Source organism: Numenius arquata, chromosome 5 (assembly GCF_964106895.1).
Source record: "Numenius arquata chromosome 5, bNumArq3.hap1.1, whole genome shotgun sequence".
Lineage (NCBI taxonomy): Eukaryota > Metazoa > Chordata > Aves > Charadriiformes > Scolopacidae > Numenius > Numenius arquata.
In genome coordinates, this window is record NC_133580.1 from 68,644,772 (window position 1) to 68,670,431 (window position 25,660).

Below are 25,660 nucleotides of genomic sequence, written 5' to 3' on the forward strand. Positions count from 1 at the left end.
CCATTCTGCACTGCAGTGAAAAGACTGGTAGAAAAGATCAAAAAAGATATTTTTGCTTCACTAATGTACAACAATTTTCTGGTCAGTGACCTGATATTTCATTTTCTGGAAACTCAGCCCATACTTAAAAGTGAAAATAGTGTTACTTCTTGGTAGAATCACTCAATATAATTTCCACAAGCTAGAAAAATTTTCATTATTTTTAATCTTATACCCTGTACTTCATAATTTCATGAGATATTACTTACAAGTGTGGATAATTTTTGCCTCGATAAGTAGCCATGAAGGTGATCTGCAAGACATTTAGATGTTAGAAACACAATCAGTTCAGAGATGTACAATTGTAAAACAGTCTAAAAAAAGTCTAATAAACATCAGCTGAAAATTCTGCAATCTATTATTTACTGGGAAAAAGCTAACAAAAAGAACTTAGTTGATCTTTTTGTTTTCTTAGAGTATTTTCACTGTTTCTGGGTTTTATGCTTCACCAAGGTGAGCTGCCTGGGACATTTCTCCCTCGCAGCTCCATGTTAATGCAAAGTTCGGAGATCCAGAAACATAAGCAACTTATAATAGCTTGCTTACATTATTCAGCATGTGGTATATAAGCACAAAATATTTACAAGGTTCATTTTGCATGCACATTAATTATGTAAAATTAGAGACACTGAGAGAGCCATTAAGTGTCGATTAGACAATAAGATCAAGAATGCTGGCAGTGCTGGTAATAAGAAACCTAGAGTTTACTTCCAAAGGGAAGAGAGTTCATTAACATTTTAATTTGTTTCTCAACAGTTCAATTATAACATGCCTAATGTACTGGACATTAACCTTTGGGGGCCTGAACCGAATTATAGATCAGAGTAAAATGACCTTACTCATTTCATGAAGATGCAGATGTGACTTTTTTGGGGAACTCTCGCTGCTGTCAAACCAGCTGATCACCTTCTTCTGAAATCTCTTTTAAGAGGCACACACCTCCTTCACCTGTAAATGCTTAGGGTAACACCCAATAAATTGATGAGAAATTTTTCTTCTCCACTGGAATCTGGAGTTCTGCAACTGCAAATAAAGTGCACACAAGTCAGGGAACACGGAGCAAACATCTGGTCTTAAAAAGGAACATAAAAAGTGGCAACACGACACTTTCTTCAATAGCATCAGAAGTCCGGCGCACAAAGCATTAGGTATCTTAGACTGCAAGATAAAGCTTTCTCATGGTTCAGTCAATTGTCAATTAACTTGAGTTAATCGACTGCAAAAGAATTTAAGTTAACAATTAATTTTAAAATATCTATTTAGATACCTAAGTTTGTTCCAAGAAATCTGAGTTCTGATTCTGGGAAAGAAAACAGTTTCTGGTGTGTATAGTAGTTCAGAAGTTTTTATGAAAAGAAAATTGTGATGTGGACTCTTGACTCTTAATAAAACTAAAGTTATTGTCTGAAAATTGAGCATATAAATAGGAATGTTAACAAGATTTTTTTTCTCAGAGTAATACCTATATAATTTTGCTTGCATTCATTCAGAATTTTTCCTCCTGTTGGCTTAGTAGACATTGTATCTTGAAAATAATAATAATAATAAAAAAGTGATAGGAAAATGTGATTTTTGCAATCCAAGTAGTATATAAACTGCCCTTCTGTTTAAGATCTAATCATAAATAGTATCCTTTTACCGTGCAATTTCTTGTGACAGTTCATTAATTGTGAAGAGAAAGTCCTTGAAAGAAAAAGAATTTTGTCATTTTATGGTAGTGCCATGTCTGGCCATGAGGATGGGACACACTTTTGTGTGTTCTCACTAAAGTTACACCAGGGAATAGAAAGGTGGACATCAACAGCTAAGAAGCTGTTAACATTTGTAGGAATGGGCAGCATACTCCACTTTTGGAGGCAATGAAGTGTCTTGCCTGCCTTTAACTTTTACTAATTTTTTGGCTCTGACCAGGTGACAATGGACAAAGCTAAAGAATCATAGAATCATAGAATTGTCTAGGTTGGAAGGGACCTTTAAGATCTAGTCCAACCATCAACCTAACTCTGATAAAAAACCATCACTAACCCATGTCCCCCAGCACTATGTCAACTCATCTTTTAAATACCTCCAGGGCTGTTGCCTCAACCCCTTCCCTGGGCAGCCCATTCCAAGGCTTAATCACCCTTTCAGTGTAAAAATGTTTCCTAATATCCAATCTGAACCTCCCCTGGTGCAACTTGAGGCTGTTTCCTCTTGTCCCATCACCTGTTCCTTGGGAGAAGAGACCGACACCCCCTGGCTACACCCGCCTTTCAGGGAGTTGGAGAGAGCGAGGTCTCCCCTCAGCCTCCTTTTCTCCAGGCTGAACACCCCCAGCTCCCTCAGCCGCTCCTCACAAGACTTGTGCTCCAGACCCCTCACCAGGTCCGTTGCCCTTCTCTGGACCTGCTCCAGCCCCCCAAAAAATGTCTTTTTTGTAGTGAGGGGCCCAAAACTGGACACAGCACTCGAGGTGGGACCTCACCAGTGCCCAATACAGAGGGACCATCACCTCCCGAGTCCTAGTCACCACGCTGTTCATGAGCAGCGATGAAGAAGATTCTCATCGTAGGTGTTAAGTAAAAACAAGGGTGCGTGAGTGTAACGGAACACGAATTGTCCACTCTTTATTTCATGAATAAGACAAAAATACCTTTCAAAGGTAGTGAGGAAGCAGGTGCTGGAAAGGGTAAAATAAGGTATATACAACGATAGTTCATGTCTACCCATTGCTTCTTCTAAGGGCAATCAGGAAAAAAAAAAATGAGTATACTAAAAAATGTCTGCTTAAAAAGCCAAAACAAAAGCTTGAAAGGAAAAGTTGAATGAACAAAAAGTTGAATGAGATAATGTTAGTTTATTTGAAAAACCTCTGTAAATTACTTTCTTATTTGTAATGAAAGATTTACTATGAAAAACCGAAGTGATGTAAGGGCATTATCAAAAAAGGTTGCTGATCAGGGGCACATGTGTGATACTGCTGACCACACGATTTAACAACTTTTTTCATTTTGTTACATACCTTCAAAGGCAGTAGATCATGTTCTACCACAAATCCAAGACTTGGCTGCATGACTTGATTAGCCAAAAAACCCCACAAAACACATGAAAACTCCAGTACCCGTGAAGAGGAAGATTCTATTTAACATAAACATCCCAAAAGATTATTCGCCCTAATATTCTGGCACAGTTAACTAAAATCTGACTATAAACTTTGATCATTTAGACTCATTTCAGAATGTATCTAGGAAAGAAATTATAGTTTAGTTAACACAAAAACGTTATTTGGCTATAGATTTTGTTCGTCTTCGCTAAAAAGTCCAGCGTGCCAATAAACTCTGATTTACAAATAAGATACGCTTTTTGATGCCTCTCAGGAGCACAAATCTCAGGTACAGGCATATGGTCAATGGTGGGAAAATGCATTGCTGTTTATAGAGCAGAGGTTTTATCTTTCTCACCCTAGTTGTGTATTCCAGGCATGCCAGACAAATTGTAGGACTCTGCCCATCAGTTTAGTCCTAAAAATGAAATTTCCAAAAGCTACATCAGAGAAGAAATTAGCAACAATCAGTTTAATAAGGGATGACCAGACGCATACCGACAAGACCTAAGTCTGGACCCTGGTGTCCACAAGCTGGAAGGGAATCGGAGAAACTCCTAAATTCCACTTCCTTGAGCTACATTTGAAACCTTCCTATAACAACTGAAATAATAATAATAAGAGCATTTAATATAGGAAGCTAATGCAAGGAGGAGGGTTATTTTTCGTGGGTTTTTTTAAATAGAATTTTCAAGATGAATCTCTGACTGCACATTTGGAATTCTAAACTAATGACTTTTCTTTTTTTTTGAAACCCAAGGAGCTTGGAGAAAGAGGAGATGGCCACAGGAGACTCAACTGGAGATAAATTAACTGCTAAATGCAGAAACGTCAGATTCCCTGTAACTACTTTTTCATCGTTGGCCATAACAAATCAAGGTTGTATTATTCGAGTAAGCAACATTTTCATGATTGTTGAATTTCAATAGCAATATTTTGCCTAATGCTGTCAGGTTGTTTTGAAAAATTCCAATAGTAAACTGTAAATATCCTAAATTTGCATTTTTTATTAATTCAGTCATATATGGGAAACTTTGAATTCTTTTCATGACTGACATTTAAAAAGATGAATACTCATCACAGGATATATATTTATCCCAGAACTGCTATTCAGAGAGAACTAAGCAAATTAATGCTGCTATGACATAGCTAGTTTGTAGGAAACAAAACCTTTATAAAAGGTCTTTAAAAAATATTTCACATTTAGTAACTTACCTCTAACGAGATTTAAGTCTTCAAAGATAAGCTTTCTAAATGAAAGTTATTAATATTGAAAATTCATAGAAAGTTCAAGGTAGTGAGAACTTTTCTTTAAAAGCTGGGAGGAAAAAAACAATTAATCTGAATTTACGTCTATGTTGCTATTTAGTGACTAAGAAAAGAAACTTTATTAAGCTAATGGTGGGATTTCTTGCCTTTTTACAGATATTTCGTATTTTTTTTTCTGTACACTTATTCTGAGAACAGATCCTACGCCAACATTTTCAAAACTCATTTACCAAAGCTGTGCTATACAAGATGAAAAAGTGACAGAAAGGGAACTAAACCAACAATCTCCAGGATACTGGAAAAAAATGTACTGTTGTTTCACTCAGTGATTTAACCAGGACTCCAAGAGATACTCTCCTACATGAAAGTTGTGTAATCATCCATGAAACCTGGCTTCCCCGGGAAGGAGCCTCATGTGAAACGTGTTCTGTTTATAACATCCCGGGAAGACCTTAGGATTGTTATATGCAGTTTAAGATATTTATCGTCCAATGAGCTTGAGCAGCTCCGACATATAAGATGAATTGAGTAAACAGCAGAAGAAAACAACAACCCTGAAAACAAGCTTAAGTGCTGGGCACCAATCACAAGTGTAAACTACCAATACGCAATAAACTAAAGGCTAATGGCTAAATTGAATAGCTAAAGGCTAATTGAAGAAATTATATTTCAATCGTGCTGTAATTTAAATAGACATATAAAGCAGAACTAGTCACATCCAAACACATTATTAGCTTTTAAGGGGAACATATTGGAAACGTAGATAGGGGAGAAAATGACAAGTTATAAGACTCATACATACAGCAAACCTCAATTCATTCAGACCTATTAGTTCTTAAGCAGTCTGCAGTACTGGACAAACCAGTGCTAATTAAATTTTGAAAGAAAATGCTTTACTGTTTATGTAACCAAAGGTATAATTTGCAAGAAATTGCATTCTTTATTACCAGGCACAACACATATTACAGGATCATTAAGGCACTGAACTAAAATAATTTCGAAAGGCAAACAAAGTGCGTTTGCTTTAGTTTGCCTTCTCGTTTGCTGAGGACTACAAATGTAAATATGCAGAAGACCCTTCGGGGGCATTTACAGAAATGGGTTACAGAACTTTGTAACACCTGGGCGTCAACATCTAAACAGTTCTGTGTTCTGTGAAATCCCTTTCTCTACAGGGAAACACTGAGATGGATCTCTACCGGGATTTAAGCTAAAGGTTAAGGCAAGATAGAACGATATTCTTGATAGAATGGGCTTGACCATAGTGCACCTCCCATCAGCAAACCAAGCCCAGGTCAACAGTCAGAGCAAAACCACATCAAGCCAATGAGCAGAATGGGAGCGCGCATGGAAGACAACCTCAAGCTTAAGATGTTCCAGAGTCTTCAACACAGAATAGGGTCTAGAACAAAAAGTGGGAAGGGCTCAAGTAAGGTCACGTTGGCTATGCAAGTACTAAAGCACTCCAAAAACCTGAGCTGCAGTCCAAGAGTGTAGGTATGTGGGAAGAAGCAATTGCCTACCACAACTGTAGCATCACCAGCCACATCCTTCTTCCTCTTCAATACCACAGATTGCCAGGATTTTCTAGTAAAACACAAGCAGCAAAGCACAACAGGAATATTCTCAAAGAAATTTCAACAAAGACAATAACTAGACAGTGGTTAAGTTGTAAGAACTAAAATAGCAGGACTGTTTTTCCCCTTAACCGAGCTGCAGGTGGATCCCATTCCCAGTGGAGTTGCAAGTAAAGCAATAGAACATCCAAACCTAGCGTGAACCACAGAGAAAACTTTGCAAGTCTTCCTCTCCCTTTTTTACAGAGAACAGTCTAGCCTCAAAACCGACCAAATTTGACAAATCCTCCTTTTTTTTTTTTGGCCGCCCAGAGCATAATTTGGGTGGGTCAGAAGCAAGATACTGTATAGCCCATAGCCAAGCATTCTGAGTCTTCCCAGTCTTACCTTGCTGCAATAGGCTCACGTTTGAGAGTTAGTACATATTTTTTTCCAAACAATTAATCTTGGAATACGTTACATCCACCCACCAAAGTAATCTGTTTCCGCCCCACATATACAGTTCAGGTTTCACAATGGAACTTATTGAAAATGCAGATTTGCCTGAAGTAGCCCAAATTGAATGTATTTTTTAGCGCATGCTAAAACAAGGACTTGAGTCAGTACTTTTTTTTATTATTACTATATTTTTAAAAAAATCAGCTTCCATTTGGACTCAGGCACAATTGAAGTTGTTCTAATTCGGATGCCAGCAACAGTCCGATAACTGATTCTCTCCCACTGAAACACTGGAATAGAGTGATTTAAAGATCAGAAAGGTGATAAGGACAGGGCAGGCTCACAACAAAGCATCTCAACCAGTGAGACCTTACCTCCTGACTCCTGCAGGCACCACCACGATCCCCAGCAGAACGTGGAAGCTTTTTTTTCCCCCCAGGCTCCTTAATCTGGAACTTGAGACGTGGAGCTGGTTGTAACCTGGCAGCACTGGTAGAAACACAAACTGTGCCAGCGCTGCAACAGGGGAGAGAAGAACCGTAGGAGTGAGATAAAATTCCCAGAACTTTTACCCTCTGATAAAGCTGTACCCGCAGAGCATCCAAAACTGCCCCCGTATGTGAGAGTGGAAGGACCCCAGGGGTCCTAACAACTTGCTTCAGGCACAACGGCCCTGAGTCTTCACAACAAAGAAACAAAAATCAAGGATGTGGATGGCCAAGCCCTCCCTGTTAACTGGAGACATCTTTGGAGGTATCCTTCACCCACTGGACAGATTCTTGGATAACGTTTGCAAACCCCTTATAAAGCAGAAATTGTGTCTCAGCCCGAGTCACACAGCAAAGGTAGGCTCTGTGGGAACTCGCTCTGTAGAGCTCAGCTGGTCAAATCGACCCCGCGCTAAAGCAGCCTCCGCTGAGGCACAAAACCTATTAGTCGAATTGCTCTTTTGAACCAGTGGCCCAAAAATAGCATCTCAGAAAAAGATCTGTTTCAAAGAAAAAAATCCATAATAGTAGTCAATATTCATCTCAGTAAAAGGAAAAATAAAACAAACCCAAAGAGATCCCACCTTGCATTTTTCTTCAGCTTTTGGGTTGTTTCCCTCCCCCATCCTAAAAAACGTGAAAAAACTACACAAGCAGGACACAGGGATTATGTCAAAACAATTAGTATGAACAACACTTACACGTCAGCTTTACACCCGTGATGGCTGCAGAAGTCTAACAGGGTAATGATGAACCTGAGATTTACCGAGACTTTAAGCCTGGTCTTCCCACTGTTCCCCCTGGTGTTCCCCCACATCAAATACTCTTTTCTCATTTAACTTCATTTTGCAGATCAGAAAGTAAACACTTACCAGGTTATTCAACAGCTTTCATATGGAAAGACATACAGAATTTTTTTTTTTTTTTTTTTGGTAAAAAACCCCACATTTTTACTGATTTAATTTTTTTCTGAAAAAAAAAAAAATAATCCATCGCTTATTTTAGAGAAATAGCATTTATTCAAATAATTAGCACTTATTCTCTGAAAATTACACTTCCTTTAACATTCCACAACGTGGCACAGGTACAATAAAACATCAGCAGCCATTAAGGTATTGCAACAAAACACATTTATTCTGCAGGTCTTAAATCAGTCCGAAATGCGTAGTGCAATGATGATATGTCCGATGATTGGTCCAAAGCTTTGACACCTATTTAGAATAATTCATTGCAAATTTAATTTCTACTTTCCCAACTAAATTTTCCTTGGTTTAACACTGTCACCATTCAGTGGATCTCTGTGGATATCTACATAACTGTATACACATATATAGCCTGAGTATTTCTGTATATACACATACAAAACCAAATTTAAATATAATTTAGTAAACATCTTTGTTTCTTTATTTTTAGGGCCTTTTAACAGCAGCCCTACAGATACTTTGTCTGTGATATGCTTCTGAACTAGAACAAATGTTTCTGTAGTCCTTAGACCCAATAAAAATACACAAAACATTTTCTTCACGGACATATTCACTTCAATGCACAAAATCCTTCCATTGCTCCATTTATTCCATTAGTGTAGGGGCTTAAATGATGCATGAGGCTTTTCAGCAGTGAGGTGAATGTCACTTTTAAGATCCCAATAAAAAAGATAAACAACGCAGCAACCGTAACTCAATACTGAAAAATATTTGCAAATAAAAGTACAACTGTAAACAGTACATTCAGGTCCAGCCTCAGACAGAAAGTAAAGGAATTTCTCCTGATGGCATTAGGCCCCGATTCAAAACAGCATTTAATAATGTGCTTATTAACATTAAGCACTAGCTTTAGTCAATACAATTTAAGTTCAGGCTTATATGCTTTCTTGAGCCAGGGCCTCAATGACGAGAAGAGGCTCAATTACAAATTAAAAGTAGCAAAACAGTCAATAGTGCACTGGGAAAATTAAAATCTACAAGCTCGTTTCAGATTTAACGACTGGTCAAATATGGCAAGTGCAAAGTCTGAAAGACGAAACCTGCTTTGTCCGTGCTACATTCCAGAAGAATAAATACAAACCACTATAAAATATCTGAGTTTGATCTCATTTTCCCTGTGCTTCCCTAGTAGAGTTGCCAGATATATTATTTGAGTCATTTGTCTAATTTCTTCAATCAAACAAATTATTTTTCCAGTTAAGCTGCTCAATGCAATCAAGAATAGGAGTAAATGATGTGAGAAATGTTACAGCACCTGTGACTACCAAAAATAGAAGATGGGATAAGTGAGCTTACTGCTCCTCTGTGGGAAGAAATTCAGGAGCAACAGAAAGCATCCCCAGAACTATCCGTTAATAAAAATCAAATGTCATTGATACCGATTCAACTGAATGTTTCCTCTGAAATTTTAAGGAATTGGGAGATTATTTAAAACAATTTCCAATAAACAAGAAATAGTTTAAAATTCTCTCTTCCACCCTGAGAGGCCTGGCCAATTCCAATCAAACCTGAGGAACAGTGAAGGCATCAGTAAGTTCTTAAAACACTGTAGAAAATTAGTGGCAGAGAGGCCAACCAGGCCACAAAAGCAGCAAACCCAAGCAGATGCCCTTATTAATGCCTCCCCAAAAGTGCAGTGTGAGCTCGTTAGCTCTTTGTTCCCTCGGTCCTGTTGCTTCACCAGACAACATCTGCAACACCTGGACACAGCGGTGCCTTTTGCCCATCCAGCTGTTACAGGATAGGGTGAAAACTGCGAGATGCCACGAGAGAGGAAGGAGGCAACCCCGGGGGTAAGTGAAGGTGAGATCCACAAAACAAATGAAGAGAGCCCAATGGTTTCATTGCTCACGTAGGTTTTGGTTTGAAGCCAGATTCTGATTTTTAAATTTGAGGAACTTGGAGCTTAAAAAAAACAAAGTAGCATCATGCGTCTTCAGAAACTGCTGAAGAAATCGTAGAACAAGCATTTCCTAGTCCCTGCAAACGGATACTGTTCACGTCATGGTAGAGGGAGGGGCTAATCTCACTTCTTAATTGAGTTTGTACCCTTCTGGTAGATAAATCTTTGTGGGGACCGTTTTTTTTCTTAAGGAAATTCATTTCTCACGTGAATATTAAATATTCCATCGGATAGCTAGCAACTTTGTCGGGACCAAGCAAGCTCTACCCAAACAGGGATAGCAAAAGTCTGCCTTTGTCACCCTGAGCTAACCAAGAGCTGTTCATAAAATTACTTCAAATTTTTTTAATTCAAAAAGTTGATGACGATAAAAAAAAAAAAGAAAAAAATATAACGATTTTAAGAAAGAGAGATGATACTACTCTTCCAATTCATACACCCTTTTAAATTAGATGTTGCTTTGAAGACTTCTTTTTGCCAACCGCAGTATTCTCTCTCATTGCTCAGGTGTCATGATCAGATATACATCATACAGACACCGTTCTGAGATATGAGAACTGATACGTTGTCTTATCTACTCCAGTCCTCTCCCTTTTGAACCTTTCACATATCGCTCTGTCAGAGGACAAATCTATTTTACTCTTAAATAGAAAAAAAAAAAAAAACAACCAAAACAACCACCATGCAAAAAGCAGAAGTAACTAATTTTTATAGTGTTAGATAATTAAAAATATTGCAGGCCAACGGTATGAATTTCAGTGTAAATCTTCTCTTCCTTCGAAAAATATCTCTCCAGTACTTAACAAGATGGTACAGAATATAAACAGAGCAAAAGCTTTTGATAGTGCTTAGAATTATTATATCAAATAAAATCTCCAACAAAAAAAATAACAGACAAAACCCTGGTGTCATTGCACGGCACGGGAAAACTCCCGAATTTCGGGATTTTTACATAATTGGTTCTCTCAGTTCAATCTTAAATTATAACAATTGGCACAGGCATATACAAAAGCAACAGCTGCATATAAACAAATCATATTTCCTCTGCACTGTACAAACCACTCACATCAAAAAACGACTACTTTTGCCCAGAAAATACACACACACACATATATATACATCTGTAAGACTTTGGACTCAGGAAATCAGCTGGAGGTTTCATCATGAAGCGCCCTGTTCTTCTGCAGCACTGTGTTTAGTTCCTGAATCACATTTGATGGCAATTTGTTGTCCAATTCCAAAGTAGTTTTGTTTGTTTTGTTCTTACTTTTCTTCAGTGCTTTATGTGGTTTCTGGTGGAGGTCGCTCAGCCCCGCACCCGCATCCCCAACCGAGATCAAGCTCCGATGTGTTTTCGCATGATTTCGCGCTTTCTCCTCCTTCCGTTCCAAACATTGTGCCACGATAGATGCTTTTTCTTTCAAGTTTTTCCTTTCTTCCAGAAAGTTGTTTTCCTGATGCTCACCGAACTTGGGGTTCCCAGATTGCAGCTCTATATTCTGAGCAAACAAGCAAAAGGAAATAAGAACACTCACATTAACACAACGTTCAATAATATTTAGGTGGCAATTTTTGCTCATTAGTTTCGTGTAACAGTTTAAAAGAAAAATCAATTTTACTCAAGAGCTGAGACAGCACAGTTAATAGTTTTAAATTCCCACAATTTGTGCTATTATCATTTAGTAAGTATTTTTATTAAGTATATTTTCTCAATTAGTGATACTTCTGAGAATTACATAAATCTTTCAATTAAACGCACCATGACAATGAAGACATTCATTTTCATATATTCACAATTTGATTTTTCCTTCTACAACAGCAGACTAAATTTTACTGTTTTACAGCACATCCATGTACTCTCAAAAAACTCAGAATCCTTAAATTGAATGAATATAACTGAGAATGTAGCGATTTTGATAACGACTGAGCTACAGGAATGTACACAAGATAATTTTACATGATGACTTAGAAATTTTGAGCAGCTGTTCAGTGCTACCTGATAAATTATAAAGACCGTCTGCCTTTTCAAATTTTGGGTAGCAATTTGAAGTAACAAACTGGAAACTCGGATAAAACAACAAACCAATGGCAATGCAACATTTAAATTTGCAGATGGTGTGGCCCATGAGGAGCACATGTGTATGGTGAAAGTGCTGAGAACCTGACATCCATAATAGTACTATTTCAGGGCTGTTGCCTATTTTTTGTTGTTGGTTTTTTTTTTTTTTTTTTTTTTTAAATACACTTCATGTTAGCTTTAGCTTTCTTCTACTGGCAGGAGGCCTATTTTTGGCTGCAGAGCATTAGACATGCTCCTGAAGAACATCTTCAACTTTGGTTTCACCTGAAAGGAATCCAATTTCACATGCTCCAGAACCATTCCACAACACGCTCCTAAGTAGAATACTCATGTAGAAGTATCTAAACTAGATCCTCTCTAGCGTTTGAATATTTTTTCATGTTTGCTTTAACATATATGAGGTATCAAGATTCCCCAGAGACATCCTTGCTCTTACGCTATGGAACAATAACTCCATCAAAATCCAGCCAAACTAAAAAAGTGCCCAACAGGAAAGACAAAAAGAACCAAAGCCTCCCTCAGCTTTAAGTATCTCCTAGAAGTCAACAAAGATGTCATACATGAAAGAAGAATTCCAAGACCTCATTTTTTTTTTCCAAGTACTACGTGGTTCTTCCACAAAAGGCATGATCTGCCTATTGCCACACCAGCTGAGCAGAGAGACTACAATAAATACCTCTGCCATTCTTATGTGCCTTGTAAGTTGTAAAGTGACATTTCTTTCCCCATGAGGACAGCAAAGATAAGCTTGCTACAAAAAAAATGAGTGTTGATGCAGCAAATTAGTTGCTTTGTGTAGGAAGAAAAATGGTAAATATTAAATGAGCTTACACTGAAGAGATCTAAGCTATAAAACAAAGTCTAAATTTGTGCAGTCTCTTGAAATTTCACCTGAGCCAGCATCTGTTCAATAATAAAAGAAACAAACACTTGGATGGTATAAATCACACTTTTTAAAAGAGCAGATAAAGGGGTTATTTTATTGGTATCACTTTTAGCATTAAGGAGGGCTGGAATTTCTATTTGCCTTCACCAAAAATGAAAACTACTCAGTAATAATGAAGGACCAGCAGCCATGATACACACAAAAAAAATAAATATCAGTGCTATGGAGCAGATTTTTGCTCGCCTGAAGACTCTAAATTCTACTGCCATCCCTGGAGGGGTTCAAGGCCAGGTTTGATGGGGCTTTGAGCAACCTGGTCTGGTGGCAGGTGTCCCTGCCCAGGGCAGGGGCTGGCACTGGGTGGTCTTTAAGGTCCCTTCCAATCCAAACCATTCTATGATTCTAAAACAAGCAAGAAATAATATTGCATAGAGCCAAAGGAACAAGCTGTTTTGTTCCAACACTTCTCCTCTGCTGCATTTACATTAGTTACCACTATTTTTCCTAAGCAGGACAGTGCCTCCACCACCACTGCTTCTTCCCAGCTGGAAGTAGGGCAAAAAAAAAAGCCCTCCCCACAGGCACCAGTATCTCTATGTGGACACCAGAAACTCATCTCAAGCCGTTAAGATAAGGTTGAGACCCATCATTACTGCCACGTAACGTAGCGACACAGCTCAGTCTCTGCAAAGACCTGTCACTAAATCCTCGTGTTCTTCATTGAGACAAATAACCTTACAACTTGAATGCATCACAGTTAGTTCCATCTGAGCTTCCTGCATGACATTCACGGACCTAACTAAAACAGCACAGTTATTTTAGACAGAAGAAAAGATATGACAGAACACGCATGCAGGACACTTTTCAAGGACCTTATTAAAATAAAACTGTAATAACGTGCGTTATATTTCCAGGTAAAAGTCCTATTTACTTCTCATGAACAGTCATTGCTCAAAAAAACCCCAAACAAATAAAAATCCACTCCTGATTTAATGAACAGCCAAGAGGTGATACAAGTTCAGGTCACAATGTTCTTTTACATTAAATTATCCTAACTGCTCCTTTAATGACAAAACAACAAAAAGGACATTGGTAATTGGAGCATATACATTTTATATTTATCCGGTTCTGGAGAGTTCATTATTATTGGACTACTTAAAAGTACAGCATCATGGTTAGAAGTTCTACACCAAGTTTAAACCCCACATACCTCTGTGCTCCCTCTGATTTTACAAGTGTTCTTCTCCTGTTGAATGGGAATTAGTGGTAAACCTCCGACCTTTGGACTTTTAGTTATGGACTGTTTTCTCGCCTTTCCAGCAGGTGGCCATACATCTGCATGCTGAAGAGCAAAATTATTCCTTATTTTTTGGTGCAGAATTTCATAAAAACACAATATTCTTTGGTATGTAAAACTCTCTTGGGGAAAAAAAAAAAAAAAGAAAAAGCTATCTACTGTGCAACACCATGCCCTCCTCTCATGGGGTAAGGGGGAAAACACTATGGTGCTTAAAATTATCTTAATATTTTGTAAGTGCTTCGCAATATTGACCAAACAGAACCAAAATGTCGCTATACAATTTTCCTGTATAAAACATCTTCCCTCCCTATTATTATTCCAATTATCTTCTAAGAAGTGAAAAGACCATCAAACAAGACACACACATTTACTCGATTCGCAGTTTCAAAATTCCACAGGCTTTCAGGAGTCCCAACAAATTTTACTGAAATAAAATTACCCCAATTTGGAAACAAGCGTTTCAAAATTTGTATTAATAATTTAGGAGAAAATCATTGCTTAACCTACAATAACAACATGTGTTATCCAAAAGGAAATGCCTTGTGAATGTTCCAAACAAAAACACAGTCTACAAAAATAAACAGATCTGGCTTCAATAGTAGTCTTTGCTTTAGCTCTGCTGAAACAGGTCAGTTTTGGGGAGGAGGGATGGGAAGGGAAGAGAAGAAAAAAAACCAAACCCTGAGTATTTAAAATAAAATCTTAAAACCTCTTTCTGTAAGAGGTCTATAATGAACTTTCCCAAACAGATCACATAGAATTTCACTTGTAGAAATTCCAGGACTCATGCTCAAAGCTCACAGAGTTTTCTGGCGATATTAATCATAATAATATTAACCAGAAAGATAGCTCTGAGGACAAGGTAGCGTAAGAGTGCTTTCCTGGAAAAACTTCGACATGAGATTCTGTGAATCAAAGAGGATGTACAAGGCCTGCAGAAGAAGAGTTTCTAGAGCTTGGAGAGGGGCGCACGAAGCTAAATCAGCACAGCTCCATGGGAAACTGCCAAGTCAGAAGTGCAAAGAGACCCTAATGAGAGCTGAGCTCCATGTAAATATTTAGCAAAATACCAATCCAAAGCATCAGTTAAAATAAACAGGAAACAAGAAATTCTGTCTCAACTTTAGAAGAAAAAATATCCTTTTTTACTGTGGAAGTGGTTAAACACTGGAACAACTGGAGGTTGTGGAGGCTAGATGATCCCTAGAGATCCCTTCCAACCTAAACAATTTGGTGACACTGTCCAAATCTGTAATATATTTCTTTTCACAGGTGTCAGGATCTTCAGCATCCTTTATGTTTTGTTATAATGGTATTCAAGCTCCCAAATCCTTGAAGTAAGAACTCTCTTCAGGACTGTATCTGAAAATCCAGTTGTGGAGCTGTGATCATACTTGCAGATGTAAAAACAGTGTTACTATTAAAAAGTCATCAGAATCGGTGATTATTGAGTTGGAATAGCAGTAGAGAAATCAGAAACCCCAATTCCAAATTTAGAAAAAGTATTTGATAGATTTGCATCTTTATGGAGTAAAAAATTCTCACAGGTGCCGATCAGGGTGATGTAAAAGTCCACTGGAAGAGTTCTCCCCAGCGAGCACGAAGAACATTTTCCTTCAGTGAAACCATGAGAAGGTATTATGTGAAAGAGCAGGTCTTCCCAACCAAAAATCAGTTTTTTGTGGACCAAGATACGAGAAATAGGTGCAATTCAGAAAGTGACTGAGAACCTTTAAGTCAACTTCTGGAGGAAACTGCCTCCTTTAATTCTCATCAAGCTTAAGGAAACCATCCCTGCCAGGGCAGCAGCCTGGTTTCCCTTCCGTGTCTCTAACATTTCTTAAAATAGAACTCTGGGAAAGTAGATCAGAAATACTAGCAACATATTAGGCCACATAATAAATGTATTTATTCATAGTTTTGACCTATCTGCTCAACTGCACCTCATGGTAATATAACGTGCCCCTCTCTGGTTATCAAAGGCAATGGAACTGCAAGAATATCATTGTCTCCATCTTCATAACAATTAATTACTTCCAACTGTATGCTACTAAGTGGTTTTCTATAAAACTATTACAGACTTCAACAACCATGTTTCAGCCATACTTTTCAGGAGGATTTTACATAGAACTGGAAGAAACAATGGTCCTTCAGAGTCTCTTAGTATTTATCAGCTTGAAGCAGGAGATTAATAACCTCGGGGATAACCTGACTTTCTGCACCAAAAGTGCTCTTGTTACTAATATGACAGTGGTACCTACACTTTGCTATTTATATTCTCTGCACTATTAACAAAAAACGGGAGAAAAAAAAAAAAGGATATCAATAGCACAACTATCTTACTGATATTAATTACCAATAAAGTCTTATTCTGCTCAAGCACTGAAGAGCACAGTAATGTAGATTTATCTCCCTCCTAATCACACTGGATCATTAGATGTCATCATCTTAACACTTCAAAACCTGTTTTACAATATTTTTCAATTTGTAATCTATGCTATTCCACTGACAAATAATATGTGCTGCCTGCAGGCTCTCTAACACAAAGGTGTTCAAATACCGTGATAGCAGATAAGGTAAAAGACAAGCCATCTTCTCTAAAAATTCTAACTAGAAATAACCCCAGTTAACATTTACAGTTTCCTGGTTTAGAAATGGAATAATGTGATAATAATTGTCTGTTGCTACATGATACAAAACATTTGGAGATCTTATAATAAGCTTTAGCAACGCAAGCCGTTGCATTCTCAAGATTTCCACTGTAAATTGTATTTAAAGAAGTAGATTGCAATAAGAATAATACAGCAAATCTGCATCGTGAACACTTAATTTCTGATGCAATTCGAAGACTGACAAATTTACTGATGTCCAGAATGGTGATTAAAAAAACCACACCAAAAAACTCCACAAAAAAACGCCAACAAACCAACACCAAAAACCAAACCAAAAAACCCTCCCAATGCAGCTCATTACCACTGCTAATTTATTGTACTGTTCATTCACTGGAATGAAGTTTTTAAAAAATAATAGTATTATTTCATAGTAATTATTTTTAAAAAAATGTACATGAAATTATTTACTTTTTTTGTTAGAAAAAATATCCTGAACATTGAGCAGTCTCACTTTTTTATCCATATTGTCAGGGGAACGTTCTCCACACCGCCCTACCTGATCAGAATCCTAATAGACTGCCCTTCTTTTGATTTTACGTCAAAAGGACTTCAGCAGTTACCAAGCTCCTATGAGTTATTTCTAAGTAGCCTGTATCAATAAGCTCTGAGCCTATTTGTTGTGACACCACTTAGGTTATGCCCATGAGATGTATGCCAGGACCAGCGGCTGTTTCCATAGAAACTACAATCGTTACTTCAGTTAAGGGAGCTGAAAAAAAGACAAAAATTTGGAAGTCTTACTTACAAGGCATGCGTTATACTTCTAGCGCTACCATCTATGAAGGTCAGATTCTGTTTTAGAAAGCCACCAGGAAGTATATATTGCATGAAGAATATATCTTGTGCCTGGTCTGCTTTATGTAATATGTAAAGTTCCCAGGTAATCATAAATCTAGTGATGTTTATTCACTGTGATAATCCCCAAAAGTTCCTTTAACATCAAAGGAAAGACAAGAAAAATCTGACACAAATACAAAAAACCTTTTAAAGCCTTAAACTGTGTTCCAGTCTCCTGTCAGGTTGAATTCTTCCCATCTCTCTTATTCCCACCTCCTCCTATGTACATAATTTCATTTGCAAGGATGTGTTATGTGGCACTCAAACGTACAAACTCCTTTCAATCTTCTGCTTGCTACTAGATTACTTAATTTAGGATAACGCCTACCCAACACAATGAATTGACAGTGATAATTAAGTTAACCTGGATACCAGAGAAATACAGCTGTATTAAATCATAGAATACTAGGTTGGAAGGGACCTCGACAACCAGCTCGTCCAACCTTCCTTGGCAAAAGCACGGCCCAGCACCCTGTCCCGATGAATCTTAAAAGTGTCCAATATTGGGAATCCACCACTTCCCTGAGCAGAGTATTCCAATAGCTGATTGTTCTCATTGGGAAAAAAATGTCCCTCTTGTGTCCAATCGGAATCTCCCCAGGAGCAACTTGTACTCGTTACCCCTCACCTTTTCCATGTGACTCCTTGTAAAAAGGGAGTCTCCATCTTCTTTGTAGCCAGCTGAAATACTGGAACATGGTGATAAGGTCTCCCCTGAGCCTTCTTTTCTCAAGGCTGAACAAACCCAATTTTCTCAGCCTTTTGTCATGGCAGCTTCCCCATCCTTTGATCATTTTGGTGGCCCTTCTCTGGACTCTCTCCAGCCTGTCCACATCTTTTTCATATAACTGGGACCAAAACTGAGCACAGTGTTCCAGGCGTGCCCTGACAAGTGCTGAGTAGAGTGGGATAATGACTTCTTTATCTCTGCTGGTGATGCTCCTTTTGAGGCAACTCAGCATCCCGTGGGCTTTCTTTGCCACAGCAGCTCACTTTTCACTCATATTGAGCTTGCTGTCCACCAGAAACCCCAGGTCCCTTTCCACAGCTGCTCCCCAATAGGGTAGATCCCAGCCTGTGCTGCACCCTTGGGTTATGTTTTCCCAGGTGCAAGACCTTACACTTGTCCTTGTTGAAGTTCATAAAGTTCTTGTTATCCTACTCTTCCAGCCCATCCAGGTCTTCCTGCAGGGTGGCTCTCCCTGCCCAAGTGTCCACTTCGCCACTCCGTTTGGTGTCATCACCAAATTTCATCAGGGTACCATTGGACCCCATCATCCAGATCGTTTATGAAGATATTGAACAGCGTGGGGCCCAATATTGACCTGGGGGACCCCACTTGTGACAGGCCAACAGTTTGAAAAGGAGCTACTTGCCACCACCCACCGCACAGACAACTTGTCCAGACCATAACACACCAGTTTCTCTAGGATGAACCAAATTGAAAGCCTTGGAGCTGTATTGGCACAGCTCTTCAACAGGGCTAGGTCACACCACTATGGTTTTAAAGATAACACTCTTCGTTCGTGACTACTTTGTGTGCAGCGTCCAAACTAGTGGGCAGAGAAACAGCACTCGGGCATTGTGGAGCGCACACACACCTTTTGGCCAGAATTTCACCCCAAAGAGGTTTATTACCGCAAAGGAAATGAGTTGTCTTTCTTTAACCAGCTTCTCTACAACACAGCAAGAAAAGAAAATGTTGCCAGAATGTAACGTTCTTTTCCATTACTCTCAAAGCACTCGGCTTTCATAAGAAAATGACATTATGAATAATAGTCTTCATAGAGTAAGATGCCTCTTTTTGCAGTTTTACTACATTGAGCATTCCAGGAACTTTAACGGCATCACAACTTTATCTGTAACACACACACATCATTGTCTAATGGGATTTTCGTAGCAGCAGTAAAAGTCACATTTCTTTGATCAGCTTAGTACCTGTGCAGTAAAAATGCTGATCATCCACTCCATCTGCGCATCTTGTCCATCGCAACATATATACCTAGAACACAGTATATAATTAACAAGAAAAACTCCTGTTGCAGTTAAACATATTAAAGAATAGGCTTCTAAACAACTTCAAGCCGTGCTTACGTTCATTTATGAATGCTGTCTATATTTGTTATTAACACTCCCATAAAAAGATAGGGATATATAAATACTTCACATTCTCGCTGTGCCCTACTTTGAAGACAATGCATGTGCTTCATTTAAAGCATCTGCATAGGTTTAATTCATCCTAAATTTATGAAAATCATTTGCTTTATGGCCACAGAAGGGAGACAAACACCTAACCACAAAAAATTACCAAAACATATGAATTATGACTGTTTAGTTATTTAAGAAAAACACAGCAAAAAGTCAACGTTCAAGCAAAATAATGCCCATTAGTTTTCAAACATTCTTCTTTTGAGAATGAACATTTCAACAAATTTTAAACACAGAAGTTAAACTAATCATGTGTTTCACGTTTACCTACCACTGGTGCTTTTCAGAAAATACTGCAAGTCCCCAGCTGAAACAAACAAAATTTTCAAAAATTAGTTCTGGAAGCTCAAGACAGGGACATATTCCTCAAAGTGCAGAGATCCATTATCTTTATATAGTGTTTTTAAGTGAGGAAAAAAAAATATTACAAAGTGTAATTGTGTACTGCCAATCTAGAATGAAATTGTGGGTTTGATGATGGATTTTGCTCATTTTCTCACAGTTGATTCACAGGTAACGAATATTCTGTTCTGGACAAAGGGTTATGGCCAAGCCCTGCAGATGATGTCTACTTCCTTCTCTCATTTTCGCTATACTTTATAAAAGCTGCTGGAAGTCAAACTGGTGCCCAGCAAAGAGTCCACTACTTTGTGGAAATCGCAGAGAGAAGAGAGGTAACACTCACACTATAAACAGAAGGAATCACACAAGTCTACAGAGATTTAAAAATTGCTGAAAAAGAAAAAAAAAAAAAAAAGGGAGTAGGTGCACAATGAAACTTCTGAGGTGAAATACAGACACTCTTGGAGATCCAGAAGAGACTTTGCAAAGTCTGCTTTTGAAAGCAGACTGAAAATAAACCTCTAGGAAAGAGCCTCCCTGCAAAGACTCATTTAGATAATCTTTTTATTCCTATTTTGGACTAATCTCCTACTCATTCTGCACTTAACTCAAAAAACCCCCAAATAACCCAAACCACCAACTTTTTCTCTAACAGAACTAAGCTTTGAAATCTACAGATCTTTTGGGGGTGTTTTGATGTGAGAACTGAAAAGGAAAAGTTCAAGCAGATCTGTTTAAAGGCTACAGCCAACTTAGAAGAGTCTTGGGATAGGATCCTACATACATTATCCCAGTGTTTCAAAACTTTGACCCAACAACTACTGGAAACATCTGAGGAAAAAAAAAGACGTGTCACTTTTTTGCTGCTCTTTTCCAGAGACATAGTCACTGATGTCTGTAAACGGCACTTTAGTCTCTGGCTAGAAGAAGGAACATCAAAACAACAAGGATCCTGATAAAGGGAAAATCCTCCACTGAACTACAGGACTGTCACTGAAGGCCACGACCAGTTGGTTTTCTCTTTCCTATTTTTTTTCTGGGTGCGTAGGTGGTGTACCCAATAATGACATGCAGGACAGACACTACAAAACGAAGTGAGGTAGGAGCTAACATATCCACAAGAGATAATACACTTCAGATTAAGAAAAGCCAATCAATAAAGTAATTTCCCAGCACAGAAGAGTTAATACGGAACACAAAACCAGAGACAGAAACAGAACAAATAATATTATAGAGGGTAATTTAATTCAGCATACTTCAATTGGCTTCTTGACTTCCCCTTGTTCCACAATGTTTTATGTTCCCCTTTCTTGCTGATACTACAAGTACCTCGCTACACAGTGTTTAACTTATTTTCTTTTCTGCTCTTACTTTGTTGGCGGCTTCATTTTCTTTTTCACTCCAAGATAAAGCTTCAGGGAATTGACAGGCAACACTTTTTCAGGTTTGCTAGCCTGCAAATAAAGTAAGATTTTAATTAGTGTAACGGGAATGTGCAAAATAGAAAATGTCACCTGTCCTCACAGTTAGGCTTCTTTCATGGGCTGCACCCCTCTTTTTTAACAGATCTTTAGGCTTTTTCTCTTCTTTCCTATTAACATAGTGTGCCAATCACTATTCCTGGAAGCAGACTAATTAAGAACTTGAGGTCCACGTGAAGTCACAAAACTGGAACATGGGAAATTCCATCTCAACATGAGGAGGAACTTCTTTGCTGTGAGGGTGGCAGAGCCCTGGAACAGGCTGCCCAGAGAGGTGGTGGAGTCTCCGTCTCTGGAGACATTCAAAACCCGCCTGGACACGTTCCTGTGGGACCTGCTCTGGGTGACCCTGCTCTGGCAGGGGGTTGGAGGAGATGATCTCCAGAGGTCCCTTCCAACCCCATATCGTTCTGGGATTCTGGGATCTGAGATTACTTCCTTCCTTGTTCCTTCTTGAACAAACTTCAGCCAATCTACAACAGACATATACCCACACCAGTTGTGAGAACTTAACGTGCCTGAAGGATGAAGTGATGAAAGGAAATAATAAAATTCTCCTCTTTGGTATTATACCACACAACACAATAACACCTCTTCAATAGGTCAAGTGTTTTAGTTTTCTATTTAGAAAAAAACCCACAACCCAAACACTTAACAAATCTTATAATCCCAGTACATAAAGCTACTCCATAGTGTTTACTGTCCTGGATTCTCAATTTCTCCCTCTACAGTTTTGAATCTCTATCACTTGAATGTGGGGGAAAGAAAGACAGAATCCAAGGTGGCAGAAACATTTAAGAAAACAAAAACCGACACAACAGTTTTATAGTTGGTCTCCTCGTGTAACTTCCCGCTCAAAGCAACAGCACTGTCAGGATGGAAAAAAAACCCCTACAAAACACACAATTTAGTTAAACAAGAGTTTACTTCTCACAAAAACGTACCTTAAGGAAGCCATTTGTCTGTGTGTGAGCTTATCTCTGAACGACAGTACATGAAAGTGGAGCTATTTCAGTCAATTAGCACAATATTGTAATTTAACATACAGGATCATGGAAACTTTTCACTTTTTTTTGGTAATTGCTCCTGAACATTAGAAACACTTAACAGAATGTATCTCCACCTGCATATACAAACTTAATTTGCTGCTAATGAGAATTTATAAATTAATTACTACATCCAGTCTTATTAAACACAATTTTCCATCTGCAATGTCAAGGTTTCCTACTAAAAATGACTAAAATTAAACCAAGATTATTTGTGGCAGATGAACATCTCAAAAAAAACCCCAATATACACCATTTTGTCAGAATGGTATTTCCATTTGCTTTTTCAAAAAACAAATGTAAGGCCATTTAAAAGTAACACTGTTCAAAACTCCACCTGAGTTGGGAATTTAATGTTTTATAAATCAGAATGGCTTAAAAAAGCAGGTTGCAAAGTAGTACAACAACCCTATCATAAACTCTTTCTGAGATACTAATTAAGGTTTTATGGGCATATTAATTTATGCTCACATATGTGCCAATTTGAGTTTTAGCACTAAATTATGAGACACTATTTTTGACATTCTGGGGTCAGTCTAATTAAGATTATATCCACAGTATCACAAGAACACACAATATTTCTTTTGCATTAGCTTACTTGAGCAATGGATCTGTCTTTAAAAAAAAAGTAGTACTTTATGAAGGTCAGCAAGTGTAATGCCATACTTGCTGGATGGGCAAAACCAGCAGTTAGCAAAAATAAAAGCACTTGAAACTTTGAGATAGATTTTTTTTTTTTCCTAAACCACAAATGATCAAAACTAAAATAAAACCATAGTTCACAATGTGTAATAGTTATATACTTTAATACAAGCTGCATACGCCCAAAAACACTCTTTAAAGAAAACACCTATGAAATATTTAAGAGTGAACCCACCATGCTATTAAGTATGCCTTTCAAAACACAGTACAAGCTGCAGGCATTCCTAAACATTGGTTTATTTTTATAAACGTATAAAATTATAGTAATGCAATAGTAATGCAAAATTTCAACTGAGACAAACTCCTTCACTAAAGCATCTGTGAAATAGCAAGATAAAAATCTTATACTTCAACCCCAGACTCCAGAAGTTACCATTTAATATCAAAAATGTTGATCTATTTGCAATTCTTCTCTTTTTCATACAAAAAAGAAAGCTTGAGGGAGCGTTTAAGAATTTGGTGAAGAATTTGTCTGCCGTACCTTCATATCCTTATAAAGAAGCAAGTTTCCTTCTCGTAACACAAAATAACGCTCTTGAAATTTGTTTCCAGACAGTAGTTTTGATGGTTCCTCTTTGTACTTCAGATTGCCTGCTTTCACGCTGCCTTTCTCATTTTTCTCTATTAAGAAAAGAAAAGAAAAAAAAAAAGAAAATAAAAGAAAAAAAAGCATATTGTTAGAAGGTTTTACAACACTGGAAGTGCCCCTGGTATTAGTGTTTATCCAAAGACTAAAATTACAGTTCCACTGATTTGTTATTAGTTCATTATATAAAAATAATAAAATTAATTATATATGTAATTATATATCACATTTAATTACTTATTATATACTAAAATATAAGAAAGGTATTCTTAAATATTAACACCACTATGATTTTAATTACTAGGGGAAAAACATCTTCTCTATTTCACTTCTAAGATAACATGGAAAGAATCCAACACACTTTTAATTAAAAGAATTGTTTCAGAATAGCATGTGCAGCTAAATCCAAAAATATGACATGGATACTTTTAACCTTTGTGCTTCAGAGAGGCAAACATTTTCCATAAAGATCTGATTTTGTCATAAGTCTGTCTACATTTTTCTGTTTGAGTCAAAATACACACAGAAACACACATATATTTGTTAAAATTAATAAAAAACCCAAAACAATCTCCGCACAAAAAAACCCCCAAACCACAACTTTGCCATCAGCTTCATAAAGCATTTAAACTTTGTATTGAAAAAGCTTTTATTTAAAAAAAATAAATACCAGAACCATTGAAGGTTTTCAGTGTTAGAGAATAGATTTTTCAGTATGTTCCAGCAATTTAAAATTCTAAATAAAAGTAATACAGAAAAGTATTACTAGTAGATATAAACTACTGCACCACCACTTCTAGATCTTTTTGGTTTCCTACTCTGCCTGATATATATATATATATATTTTTTTTTTTCAAACTAATTCATTAGCTTTTCCCAGCATGTCCACTTTGAAATAGCAGAAACTTCTGACCACTAATTACAGTAATTACCACGGTGATATGACTCACGCATATAAACTCAAACCAAAACACTTTAACAAAGGGACAACAAAAGAAAAGAAGTAATTCCTACTTGCACCTTACAAAGTCTTTATGAAAGAGCACAGAATTCAGCAGAATTCTGAAATATGCTTTTCTCCTGGAGGTAACTAGTGCTGGAAACACAACCTATTTACTTTTGCTAAATGTAAACGTTTCTTGTCAGTCATTCACTTATTTTGGAAATACTGAATAAACTTGCTTAGGAGCCCCAGAATGATACCACTAGTTTTTATAATATATAAATTTGAAGATATAAATAAGATAAATTTCAATGAAACTGTGGTTTTGGAAAATAGCATCCTCACCCAACTACTTCTAGTGGCTTTTTTCATTATAATTCCACTTAGGATTTGAGTATCTGATATCAAAACTCTATTATTAAGCAGCAGCACTCAATATAATCTCAAAAAATAAGAATTTTTTTTTTTAAATAAATCAAGAATAAAAAGTAACACAAAATACATTTTCATTTGGTCAGGAACGACAAGGATATAGAAAAGACCAAGTTTCATTGTTTGCATATTTTTTTTTTATTTGTGAAGAACAGCATTGCAGAGCCACAGCTGACTACACAAATATCCATGGTTCGGAAGTGACGTTTGCTGTAACACGTACTCATCAAAATTATGTATTTGTTCTTTTAAAGACCCTGTAGACAGTTATTCTACAAATGACTATTTAGGAAGACCCACAGGCTTTTAGTAGAGGAAAACATTAGTGGATCAGATGCATGGTTTTGCATGCACAAAAAAAGTATG

The 25,660-nt window shown here is 37.4% G+C and overlaps 1 protein-coding gene across 1 annotated transcript in view; it reads right to left on the reverse strand.

Moving 5' to 3' along the window:
* Positions 1 to 10,924: 10,924 nt before the first annotated feature.
* The window catches only part of ARAP2 (ArfGAP with RhoGAP domain, ankyrin repeat and PH domain 2), a 120,188-nt gene continuing 105,452 nt past the window's right edge, over positions 10,925 to 25,660 (reverse strand). The window contains exons 27-32 of the mRNA XM_074147318.1: positions 23,815 to 23,954; positions 21,476 to 21,558; positions 20,034 to 20,069; positions 19,493 to 19,556; positions 13,956 to 14,087; positions 10,925 to 11,278 (exon numbers count right to left, since the gene is read on the reverse strand). Of these exons, the coding sequence (XP_074003419.1) occupies positions 10,925 to 11,278; positions 13,956 to 14,087; positions 19,493 to 19,556; positions 20,034 to 20,069; positions 21,476 to 21,558; positions 23,815 to 23,954 (809 nt within the window). The remainder of the gene's footprint in view (positions 11,279 to 13,955; positions 14,088 to 19,492; positions 19,557 to 20,033; positions 20,070 to 21,475; positions 21,559 to 23,814; positions 23,955 to 25,660) is intronic.